The following is a 12,118-nucleotide window of genomic DNA, read 5'->3' on the forward strand; positions in this document are numbered from 1 at the left end:
CCCGAGGTACACAATGAGTTCTCTCTCTTCAAACTCATTGCTCGTGGAGAAGTTTAAGGGGGAGGGATTCCCTACTTGGCAAACTAAGGTTCAGTTGCTTCTCATGAAAGAAAATGTATGGGATGCTTTTGAGGATGACGCTCCAACAATGGATTCTCAACAACTCAAGACATGGAAGCAACACAACTCAAAATCTATCACTATCATCAGACTTTGCCTTGATGATACTTTGATTCATCGCATCGACTTCAAATCAACGGCCAAGGTGATATGGGCACGTCTCGAGAATATTTTTGGTAACAAAATCACAAACTCCAAGGTTTTCTTGAAGCTGCAATTTTATAAATTGAAAATGCTTCCGACATTGCAGTGAAGTTGCTGCTCCCCGCTCCTCCCGCTGCCCTTCCTCCTTCCTGCTCCCCTCCTTGCTACCCCCTCCTTCCCCTCCTTGTTGCCTCCTCCCTCCCCTCCTCCCTACCTGCTGCTCCCCCCGCCTCCCCTCCCTCTCTCCCCTTCCCTACCCCCCGCGCTGCTGCAGCCCCTACCCCCGCGCTGCTGCCAGCCCCTCCCCTACGATCTGCTGCAGCCCCTCCCCCCGCACTGTTGCCCGTGCAGCCCCCCCCCTCCCCCGCGATCTGGCTGCTGCCCGCCTGCGTGCCCCCCTGCACCGCTGCCTGCACAGCCCCCCTGCCCCCCCGTGCTGTTTCTTTGCTGCCCCCCCTCCTCCACTCCTCGTCTCCTCTACCCTCCCCTCCTCTCCCCTCCTCCTCTCCTCCTCCTGCCCCCTTCCCTTCCCCTCTCCCTCTTGCTACCCTCCCTTTCTCCTTTCTGACTCCTCCCCCTCATTCATTCTCCCTCCTTGCTCAATCTTCTCTCTCCCTCCCTCCTTTCACCCTCTCCCTTCATCATGTGTACCCCCTATTTTTTTGGGGTCTCCTGGGCTTCAAGAAAGCGGACGGAGTTTCTTTGTGTTTGAGTCGGCCTTTCCCACCTCGATTGACGAATGGGTACCCATTCACTCAATCGTTACCACACACATCGGTCGCGAGAACTGTCACTTTCTCAAAAGACGAGCTGCAGCAATTGCAAAAGGATTTGGAGCATGAGTGTTCCATGACTCTCTTCACATGCATCTATGGCTCCCAACCCTCCAAATCATAGGCTAGAGATTGGATGCTTGCGACGCTTCCTCAGGAGCTCGCTCCCCACCTTAAGGATGTACGTTTGTTGGGACGAGGTTTCTTTCACGTGTGCCTAGATTCCCCAGTTGTCATGAGAGACTTGCTACAGACTGGGTTTCTCTTTCTAGGCTACAGGAGGATTTTTTGTTTCCCTTTCAAATGGGCTTTGACCTAGTTGAAGAGGACAAGCACGGAGTTTTCGTCTTCATCAGGTTCCCTAGTCTACCTTCAATTTATCACCGGCTTCTTTCAATTATTGGCGAGAGGTTTGGTGTGGTAGCAGAGATCCCCCCTCTTCCTGGCAAGCCTTCGTCGGTTGCTGAGGCGGTCAGGATGGATGGGGTACCCAGGGTTAGGGTCTTTGTTGAGAACCCTAACATTTCAGATGACCACATCATGCTACAACGACCCGATGGGTCATTCTTTTGCCAGAGATTTGAGGTTGCAGGTCGTCAGGACCAATGCACGATTTGTAGATCCTCCGGGCACTTCGCCAGAGATTGCCCAAAGAAGAAGAAGAGGCCAAAAAAGCAACCAGCTCGTACTAGGTTACGACAGAGATCAAGAGCAGGACCTAGCGCTCCACATGCACCACCTCAGACACGGGCTCCCCCTCCTCCTAGGGCTACCCGAGTCCTTCTTGCACACCACACTACCTCTGGCCCCTGGTGGGTTCCGGTCGCAGTTAGGCCCTCTACTTCAAATCATACTTCTGCCGCTTCGGAGACTACCCCTCAAGAGCCTCGGGAGGCTACCGCCGTGGAGCCTATTGTTCAGGAGTCTTCTTCCGCTCCACCACAGGATCAGGCTGTGCCTCCTTCAGCAGCCCAAGTTGTTGGCACCTCGTCCGCAACACTTCTTGATCAAGACACAGCACAGGTGCCTCCTTCTGTTGACAAAGGGAAAGGGGTCTTACATTCTTTCCCTGCTTTGGTAGGAATCCTTCGGACCCCTTCCCCAGGACTAGCTCAGCGGAATTCCTTTTCCGCGAATTTCTTTTCCACTCTTGAGGACCTCTCTAACCTCCCAGATGATGATTTTGTACCCTCCACTTTCGAAGAGCCAGTTATCGGCATCTCCTTTTAGAGATCCTTCTCTCTCTCACCAGTGGACTTTCCTCCCCTTGGACCTCGTGTGTATGGCAGGAGGTCCGCTCCGGTAGAGGGTTCTTTTTCCGCCACCAGGTCGTGTAAGGTATCCCCACCCGCTTCCTCCCGCCAATGAGGATAGCCAGTTGGAATATACAAGGGTTATTCCTTAGACATTCTTTTTCTACATGAACACAAATTGGATGCCACAGATTGCTCCAAGTCAGGTAAGTTGCTTTCAGGCCAAACGTTTTGGCTTCCTGCCTTGGGAACCAGAGGAGGTACTTGCATATCAGTTTCAGACTCTATCCTCCCTCTGGTCATTGGACACGGTACCATCATCCCCTCCAAGGCCCAGTGGATTTCGCTCATGGTTGACGGACGTAAGGTTGGTTTCCTCAACCTCTATGCTCCGAACAACAGAGGGGATCGTGTTCTTTTTTGAAGAGAGTTGGGCTGACATTGCAGATTCTTGGATTATTGGAGGTGACTTCAACATGGTTGAGACACCATCCGATAAGAAAGGCGGAAGAGAAGGTGGTATTCACTCCCTTCAGAGAGCAGCTTAGGATGTCTTCTTGTTCAGATTCAGTGGCAAAGATGTTTGGTTAGATGACGCATTTCATATTCAGTCTCAGTCACTCTTGTTTTCGTGGTCGAACCGTAGGGTGCAGATGCCTATCCATGCTCGTATTGACAGATTCTATGTGGATGACTGGGCTCTTGATAGAGGGGGGACAGTTTGATTTGCACCTGGTGTTTCCACCTCCGACCATTTTCCGGTAGTTTTGTCCATCTCAGAGCCCCATCTGAGAGGACAATCTTCCTGTATCAAGATCCTCGATGCCTTATACACAGATGATACTCTCAGAGAGGCAGTCTTGGAGATCTGGGTTTCTCACATGCAGGGGGGGTGGCCGCACCTTCACATGTGCCCACAGCACTTGCCAGTATCATCGACTTTTATCATTCTATTGCTAGACTAGGCGAGGTGAGGTACTCAGGCGAGAGATTGGTATCCGCCGGCAGTTGACAGCCCTACAGAGGGAGAAGCTAAAACGACCCTCAGATGCTTGGATCTAGGAGCGCCTTGCTGCAACAAGGGCTCACTTGCAGACATTGCTAGATCAGAGAGCAGAGTATGCCTTCCATGCACAGGAGTCTTTTTTAATACAGATGGGAGGGAGAGTCAATAAACACTTTCTCTCTACACTTGGTCCCAGACATAGTAGATAGAGTGTCATGCAGCTTATTGACTTTGACGGGGTTTTGTAGTCTCATCCGGATACCGTCATGCACTTAGCGACAGATTTTTATGCCTCCCTTCTTTCTGCAGGTCCTGACACACAGGCCAGAGATGTGGCTAGAGATGCAGTTTGGCAGCATTTACCTGTGTTGGTCACACCAGAGATGATATGCTCACTTGAGGCACGATTTACCAACACAGAATTTACGACTTCTCTCTCCGCCCTTCATAAGGGCAAGTGCCCTAGTTCAAATGGTCTTACTCCATCTTTTTTTATAGATAGGTGATCATATTACTTCAGCCCTGCAGGGCATTTGGGAGTCGGGTGAGATGCGTGACTCACTCACCGAGGGACTTGTACACCTTATCCCGAAAGGTGGCAACAGGAATTTTGTATCCCATTGGAGACCATCACTCTTTTGGGCACTCTATACAAAATTCTTGCCAAGGCGATCAGCATCAGATTGCAGCCCCTTCTTCCAGACCTCATCCATGATACTTAGACAAGCTTTGTGCATGGCACAAGCATATTTGATAACATCGTTTCCTTTTGGGAAGCTTCAGAGTAAGCTATGCAGAGCAAGCAAAGGTTGGCAATTCTACTCTTGGACTTTGAGAAAGCCTATGACAGAGTAGATTGGGGTTTTATTGAGGGCACTCTTCTACGATTTGGATTTTCCGATGCATGGATTAGAGGGGTGGCCTCCCTTTACAAATCAGCCCACAGCCAGCAGTTTTTATTGGAGGGGTAAGGGGTGCTGGGTTTCAGATTTCCAGATCAGTCCGTCAGGGATGCCCTTTAGCCCCCTTCCTTTCTCTTTTTGTGGCTGACGCTATGAGTATCTTTCTTAGATCTCAGGCTAGTTTATATGGGCTGAGATCGCCCTTGAGACAGGAGCAGGAGCTTGTGGACTGTGAGTTGGCTGATGACACTGCCATTTTTATTGAGGCCTCCTCGTAGTCACTAGACGCTTTCCGGACAGCCTTGGATATCTTTTGCTCAGCTGCACAAGCACACATTAACTGGCATAAATCCTTTGGCTTTTGGATTAGCGATGAGGACACTCCAAGTTGGGGAGTTGACATTGGCTTCTCCTGGATTCAGAGGGGTGTTCCTGTCAAATATTTGAGATGCCAGGTAGGGTTGGCCATCTCTCCAGCACAACAATTTACCCCAGTACTGGAGAATATGAGGAAAAAGCTTCTCTTTTGGAGCTCAGCCAAACTTGACCTTGCATCTAGAGTTGTGGTAGTGAACTAGGTTCTCTTGGCCACCGCCTGGTTTGTGTGTTCATGCTAGTGCCGGTCTAGAGAGTATATCACTCAGCTCATTAGAACAATCAGAAATTTTTTATGGAGTGGACTCGATGGCACGGCAGATGTTGCAGCGAGGGTGGCCTGGAAGACCATTATTCTCCATACATGTGAACGGGGCCTTAATATCATTGACCCGGACCTGCAATGCAGGGCATTGCTTTGTAAGGTGGTGGTGAGGGGTCTCATGCCTGGGAAGGAGCCTTGGAAGGACTTCTTTTTTGGACGCATTCAAGCTTCCACACCTACCTTGGGAGATGATTGGGTGGACAGCCCTCGCTAGATTTTACTGCCGCCCCTTTTAGATCTCCTGCATCTCCTCTCATGGCTACCATCCTGAAAGCTTGGGGCAGCGTCAGGAATACACTTCGCAGGGTTCCGCCCTCTACCCTCGAAGAGATTGATAGGCAGCTGATCATTTGGAATAATAGTATTCTTGATGAGCATGGCAAACCACTGGGCACTTCGCATTACATGCACTGGTCTAGATGGGAGAGAGGGCCCGCCTTCACAGTAGGCACATGGAAAGCATTTATCAGGCTACCTAAGGATCAGAGACTATAGTCCGTGAGTCACCTCAGAGGGGTAGAATGCAGGATTCAATAGATAGATGCAGCCATCCCGGTGGACTGGACAGTTGATATGCCTATTTACTTCTGCCACTTGGATGGGAGCTTTCTCGAGGACAGCAATTCCTCTTCAGGTGATCGCTCTTTGAGGTGTTGGGGAGGTTGCACTTGTCTTTGACGTTGGGGGTGGGTGTATACTTTCTAGATCCACGGATGATATTCTTCCAGAGGTTGCCTTTCAACCTGTCAGGATGCTAGCTTTGTGGATCATGGAGCGGGCTTGCAGTGGTATTTAGACCCCGACCCTCTACTCTTGGCCCTGGGATCCTGGAGATTGTGGTTATATGGAGGTGCACATATCAGGTGCTTACAGTGGGACCCAGGAGAGTGGGAGTGGATAGATCATGGACACCGAGAGAGGGGGATTCCCTTCTTTCGTTTCACCGTTGGTAATGCAAGGAGATTTCGGTTGAGCGATAGGAGTTGGATTCCCTCCAGAGCCCCCCATTGGGACAACTTCTTCACCACCACAGATTTGCGTAGGAACTTCTAGAGGAGGCTCTGGAAATCCCTTCGAAATAGAAAGATCACTCTTTTCTTTTGGCTTTCTATTCATGGAGGGATTGCAGTGAACCCGTGGAGATCATGATTTGGGGCTGACCCTACTTGCCCTCGTTGTCATTCTGCAGAGGAGTCAGTGCGACATTGCCTTTGGGACTGCAATCAGGCGAGGACTGTTTGGAAAGGGGTTGCTCGGATACTCAGCATTTTTCATACCTCCCCTTTCTTCATGACTTTGGGCTCGGTCACCTGGTTATCCCTTACTTAGGCCCCATATGTTTTATGAGGGTGAGCCTTCTTCTTGGGCACTCTCAGCCCGCAGGCAGGTAATAGAGACCTGCTCTCTTCAGGATGTACCATTTACTCCCTTCAAAGCTTCTCATGCTTCAGTGGATACTTTCTGGGAGATTATGGCTAGCATTTCCTCTTGGCACATCTGGAGAGCCAGATGTACAGAGGCCTTGGATGGCGCCCAAACACACCCTTCACAGGTGTTCACGGGATTTGGACTGACACGGTTCATACTTTGATAGCCATTTGGGCTAGCATACGAGTTTGGATGGGTTCTCCCTTTTTCTCGGAGGATTCTATAGGATTGAGATGGCACTATCAGCCCCAATCCTTTCTTTTGGCTTTTGATCATTTCATGCATTGCATGGTGTATCTCGTATGGAGCTTGCTCTAACGGTTTTCTTTGATACTTAATAGAAGTCTCTTTTTGCAAAAAAATAAAATAAATTGAAAATGGATGATAGTGATACCTTGAGTGCACATTTAGCAAAAATGCAATCTCTTGTACAACAACTTTCCAGCCTGAAGTGTTCCCCGGACGAAGAGGACAAAATGGTGCCCCTCATGAAGAGTATGGAAGGAGTCACTCGTTTTGAGCATACTCTTGAAATACTTAGGCTTGCCACGACTACCTTTGATGATATGGTGACTCTTCTTCTCGAAAAAGATCGCCGGAACAAAGAATCTCCAATCTCGTCTTCAAATACTACAGAGGCTCTTGCCTCCACCAGCAGATGGAAACCCAAGCCTACACTAGCACATGGAAAGAAAAAGCCATTCAAGTGTCTGAAGTGCACCTTTTCTAACAAGCTTGGTCATACAGAGGACAGATGCTACCAAAATCTTGCCAAACAACAAACTAAGGACCATGCCAGTTGGGTTGCAACTACCACAAGTGACAATCAAGATGACGACCCTTTGACACAAGTTCATGAATTTACTGCTGAAATCCGACCTCTCTCTTTCCCTCTAGAGGACAATGGAGATGATGATCCATATATTTTCTAAGCATGCTCTATTTGGTACTCTACCCTAGGATGTTTCCCAAAAATGAATGCAATAATCATGTGTGTTGAGTCAATAAAGGTCCTCTGCCTTGGTTAGTCATCCTAAAATGATGTATTGCCTTTATATTTATGGTGTGTGGCTCCATGTCCCTACTTAGTCCCCGGAGCCAGAAGAGGGATGTACTGTGGAAGCCATGTATTAGCTTTGATAGGTCTATTTGTTGGAAAGGTCACCTCCACCTTTGTAAGCCCCCATATGAGGAGATGGTGGGGGAGGGAAACCTAGGGCATGTGCCCATGAGAAAAGGAGAGAGGGGGCTGCCACATGGGAAGCACCTCACAAGGTCAGGACAGTAAAAGGCGCTGCCACATGGGCAGCAAACAGGCCGCAATGTGGGCAGCACACAGCAGGCTGACAGAGGAGCATCATGGTAGGCCAAAAGGCGCTGGCAAAGGGCAGGTCATGGGCCTGCAAAAGAGGCACACAAGTGGCGTCATGAGTAGGTTAGAGGCGCCTGCGTGGCGGGATATCTGGCAAAAGAAGATGGCGTAGAGGGGTGGGCAGATCAGCAATGGGGTCGGCCACATGGAGGCCAGGTGGAGCAGCGAAGGGGGGCTGCTAGTGGGCAGTGGCATGCCTTATATAGGGCTGGGACCTTGCCTTGATTGGAGGGACAAGACCCTAGAAGTGTAGGCCAAAAAGCCCCGGTTTGAGAGCCCTTAAAGGGCTGGACCAGCAGCAGACTGGTCGGCCAGTCTGCTTGGCCAGAATGAAGCTGACTGAGTTAGTTTTTGCAGCAGGCCCTAGGTCTATGAAAAGAGGGCCTCCAGGCCCTCATTCATTATTCTCTGGAGCAGCCTTCACACAAGAAGCAGGAGCAGTCTTCTACCCATCTTGGAGCCTATACTTTGGAGGACCAAGAGACCTAGAAAAGCTGCAGACGGAGCTTGAAGGATTGCCCACCTAGGCTCATCTATAAGCAGCAAGGTGGAGAGGATCATTCTGGACAGAAAGTCTACAAACGTTCGAGGTGGAGCACACGGGCTCGAGTCTAGAGATAACCGGCAGATAGGAGAAGGACCTTGTCGTAAGATCAGAGGACCACAACATTAGTGGGACTCTAGATCATCTCTTTTGTATTGTGTCCATAGCTTTGGACAGAATAATATTATTTTGTATTCTATATCTGGCTGGGTCATTGTCTATTGATGAGTCTACACATCTATCCTATGCACGTAAGTTTAAGAAATTTGTGATTCCGCACCCCACACCACACTATGTGAGCTCGTGGGCTATTCTATCAATCTTCCGCTGTACCTATCCTCTATTGGGTGATTTCTAACACTATTTATCACGCCTGGCATGTGAGTTCCAGGACGTTGGCGCATTGGTCTCCTAGACCTCTGAGTTGGTCATGCATCCATGCATGATGAGCCTCAAAGCCATGCTAGGTAAGCCTCTGAGTCTATACCATGCTCACTAGCCTCTGAGCCATGTTCACTTGTCTCTAAGTTAGAATGGGAGCCATGTCTAGTTCTAGACTGTCATTGCATAGTTCGATGACCGTCGTCATCATGTTCTTGGTTCCATTCCAGTAGTCACTCAGCTTTCCTCCATAGGGGGGTGTTAGAAAATGGAGTCAAGATGAGTTAGTTTGGTGTGTTCTAGTCGGGGAGCTATCCCATATGCATTGGTGTTCACATGTGTGTGTGTGTGTGCTCTATATAAGAGCTGTACTTGTTTAGTGTCAAATCAATCAAGTATCAAGGTACAAGCTCTTTGGTCTACATGTGAGTACTTTCATTATGTTCATTGCTCTTGCTATTTCATTTCCATTTCATTATGTCTCTCTTTGAGTATATTCTCTCTCTCCCTAGCCTACCCTCTCTCTTTCCCTCTCCATGATGCACCTTCAATTATCTGCTGAGAATTGAAGATCCAGGCTGCGTTTCTACCAACAATGATTCGTTTTTAGGGTTTCAAAGTGGAATACAGATTCGTTTTAGCTTTTTTTTTCTCAAAAAGATTACTTCATTAAGTATGAATGAAAACCGCAAGAGCAAGCTCTAATGCAGGAGTACATCATGCCATGCATGAGAAAAAAACCAGCTCAAAAAGAGATAACAAAAATCCAAGGTGGAGGCTGAAAATGCCACCTCAATGAAGGAGACTCAGAGAAGAAAGGAGATCCTTTCCAAACTTTGAAAAAAGTCTCTCTTCTGGCTGTAGCTAGTCTGGAGGATCCCTGCATGCTCAACCAGATGGCCACCAATGTGTGTATCATATCAGTCCATATACCTAGCCATAGATTGGGAAGGGTGAACCTCGGAACCCTCCATTGCCTCCGTACATCTGGCCCTCCAAATATGCCAAGCTGCAATGCTAGCTAGAATCTCCTATGATATGTCCACCGAGGCATAAGGAGCTTGGAAAGGAGTGAAGGGAACATCCTGGAGAGAACAAGACTCCACAAAGTGTCATCGTATAATGAAGGCTAAGTTTGAGTCATGTCCCTTGAAAAACACTTAAGGACCAGTAAGAGATAACCATGCCATTGATCCCCAAGTCATGAAGAAGGGTGCTCTATGAAATATGCTAAGAATCCTAGCAACACCCTTCCAGATCGTCCTCGCCTATCTGCACTCCCGGATGCAATGCTGAACTGACTCAACTACTGCGTGGCATCGAGGACAAGTAGGGTCAGCCCTGAACCTCTGGATCCCCAGAGGTTCATTGCAATCCCTTTATGCATACAAAGCCAAAAGAAGAGAGTGATCTTCTATTCCTGAGACATGTGTTAGGGCGTGAGAGTAAAGCTACATGGGCTCTATGAGATCATCACATTGCTTCTTGAGCAAAAGAATGGTTTTGTTTTGAGTAAGATCTCAAATTTCATCATTTCAGGGCCTAGTGGAGTCAATGGCAAAGAAACCATGGTTACTTCTCGTGATTGTAGCATTTCAAGAATACATATGAATGTTTGAATTATGGCAATGAGATGAGTATGAAACAGAATACCATATGTACTACATGGATGGTGCCAAAGGACTCATCCAGGTGGATGCTAATCAAGTAAGGACCACCACATATAGAACACCCATCAAGTGTTTTGATTGTTGAGAAAATCACCGCATAGTTGAATGTCCACACAAGGGTAACCCTATTACATTCTAGCCTGTGTGCAGGGTTTCTACAAGGTATTTCACCCTGCAACAATTCTCTGTTTTTCCAGTAAGAAGTAATTTACTCCATTCAAAACAAATCAAACCAGAGCTGGGAGAGTGAGAAATCTATCCCAGGCCTCTACAATATGAATAAACAACCATGGGGTGGTCTATAATGTCCCAAATGGAGTAACATGAAAAAACAAGGAGCAATCCCAGGTCCTCATGAATGCTATCAATCTCTATCGAGCAGCTGCAAAGGTCCCAGTGCATCTCTCATAAACAATCTCAGGTAATAAGGAACAATCGCAGATCCTCATGAACACTATCAATCTCTCTCTCGAGTGGCTGCAGAGGTCCTAATGCAACTCTCCCACTGACTCCAGATAGTAAAAATGAGATCATTTGAAATGCAAGCCATTATATGAGTGGTAGTGGATGTGTATCCGCCAATGTTTGTGAGGAAAGCAGTGGGTCCTAGCCGGGATGGGGAGTAAGAACCATCCTGAGGCTCCATGGTGCTCAGATCCATAGGGCCGTGGCTTATGGAGTTGCTCTTTTGACACAAGGAATTTGGTCTCACGATCATTTTCACAGCTGGATGCATACAACAAGTTTTCGCTTGGGAGGATGCCACACAGTGACTGCTGCTTGAGGTGGACACAGTTTTGGGATAGAGGCAATATCCCATGCTTATATGGTAAGGGAGGAGACCATTGTACGTGGGAAGATCTATGATTCCATAACACCCTCCAAGCATTTTCCCTTAATTGCTGGAGGACAGTGTTTGGAAGACAATAGACAGTGTCACAGCTTCACACATCTAGGTAACAAGCTGCAACCTTGCGATGGGAGGACAACAAATTCACCTTGTAGCCAGCCCCATCAACTATGTATACATTGCACTTGATTAGAGAGAACAAAGGCATCCAAGAAGACCGCAGAGTGCAAATTGTAGTCAGTATTTTTACAAGGCTTGGTCTATGCGCGTGTTATATATTATCATGGACTGTTTGTTGTATAGGCAACCACAGCGGCTGTTTGGGTTCAAGGTTACCTTAGGTGGTGAGCCGGAGCCCTGAGAAGTAGGCTGCAAAGCATCTAATCTCCTTTTCTTGTCAGCATCCTCATGGAGATCTGATCTTGTATCATTTTTCAAAGCATTATGTAGAAGCCTTTTTTGGGGGGGTTGTATGGAAGGGGTTGGGGGGGCCGGGAAGAAGAGAAAGGATGAGCTGAAAATACAGGATTTGTGTTTGTAAAAGGCAAGGTGTTCGTTTTTGTCTTAACTGCAGCTGCTAGAATGAGAATGAAACCTGGAAGCAAGCAAACAAATTGCTTTTATACGTGGCTCGCTTGAGACTAATGAAGAACTCAAAACAATGTAATTTGTTGCTATAGTTTAAATCATAGAAATATGTCGGAAGGGGGTGCTGTAATTATACATATATTCAAACCAATTCCATTCACATGAACCAAATATCAACACCTTTCAATCCTAATGGTTCAAAATCACTGGGTTTTGGGGGCACCACATATTGGTTCAGGTTTCACTTACCAAGCGTTTGGTGTACAGCAATGCAATATGTCATCACAAAAACCTCAGCTTTTTTAAGGTCATATTGCAACACATTTACTGCACCCAATGCATCTCCAATATACCTAAGAACACAAATTGTTCGTTAATTGCTTAGCC

At 47.7% G+C, this 12,118-nt stretch overlaps 1 protein-coding gene across 1 annotated transcript in view; it reads right to left on the reverse strand.

The window, feature by feature from the left end:
- LOC147887107 (uncharacterized) overlaps positions 1–12,118 on the reverse strand; it is a 203,402-nt gene that overhangs the window by 135,375 nt on the left and 55,909 nt on the right. Inside the window, exon 7 of the mRNA XM_087394519.1 lies at positions 11,981–12,084. Within this exon, the coding sequence (XP_087250645.1) occupies positions 11,981–12,084 (104 nt within the window). The remainder of the gene's footprint in view (positions 1–11,980; positions 12,085–12,118) is intronic.

Source organism: Dipteris shenzhenensis, chromosome 23 (assembly GCF_047967505.1).
Source record: "Dipteris shenzhenensis isolate YYH24624 ecotype China chromosome 23, Dip_SZ_1.0, whole genome shotgun sequence".
Classification (NCBI taxonomy): domain Eukaryota; kingdom Viridiplantae; phylum Streptophyta; class Polypodiopsida; order Gleicheniales; family Dipteridaceae; genus Dipteris; species Dipteris shenzhenensis.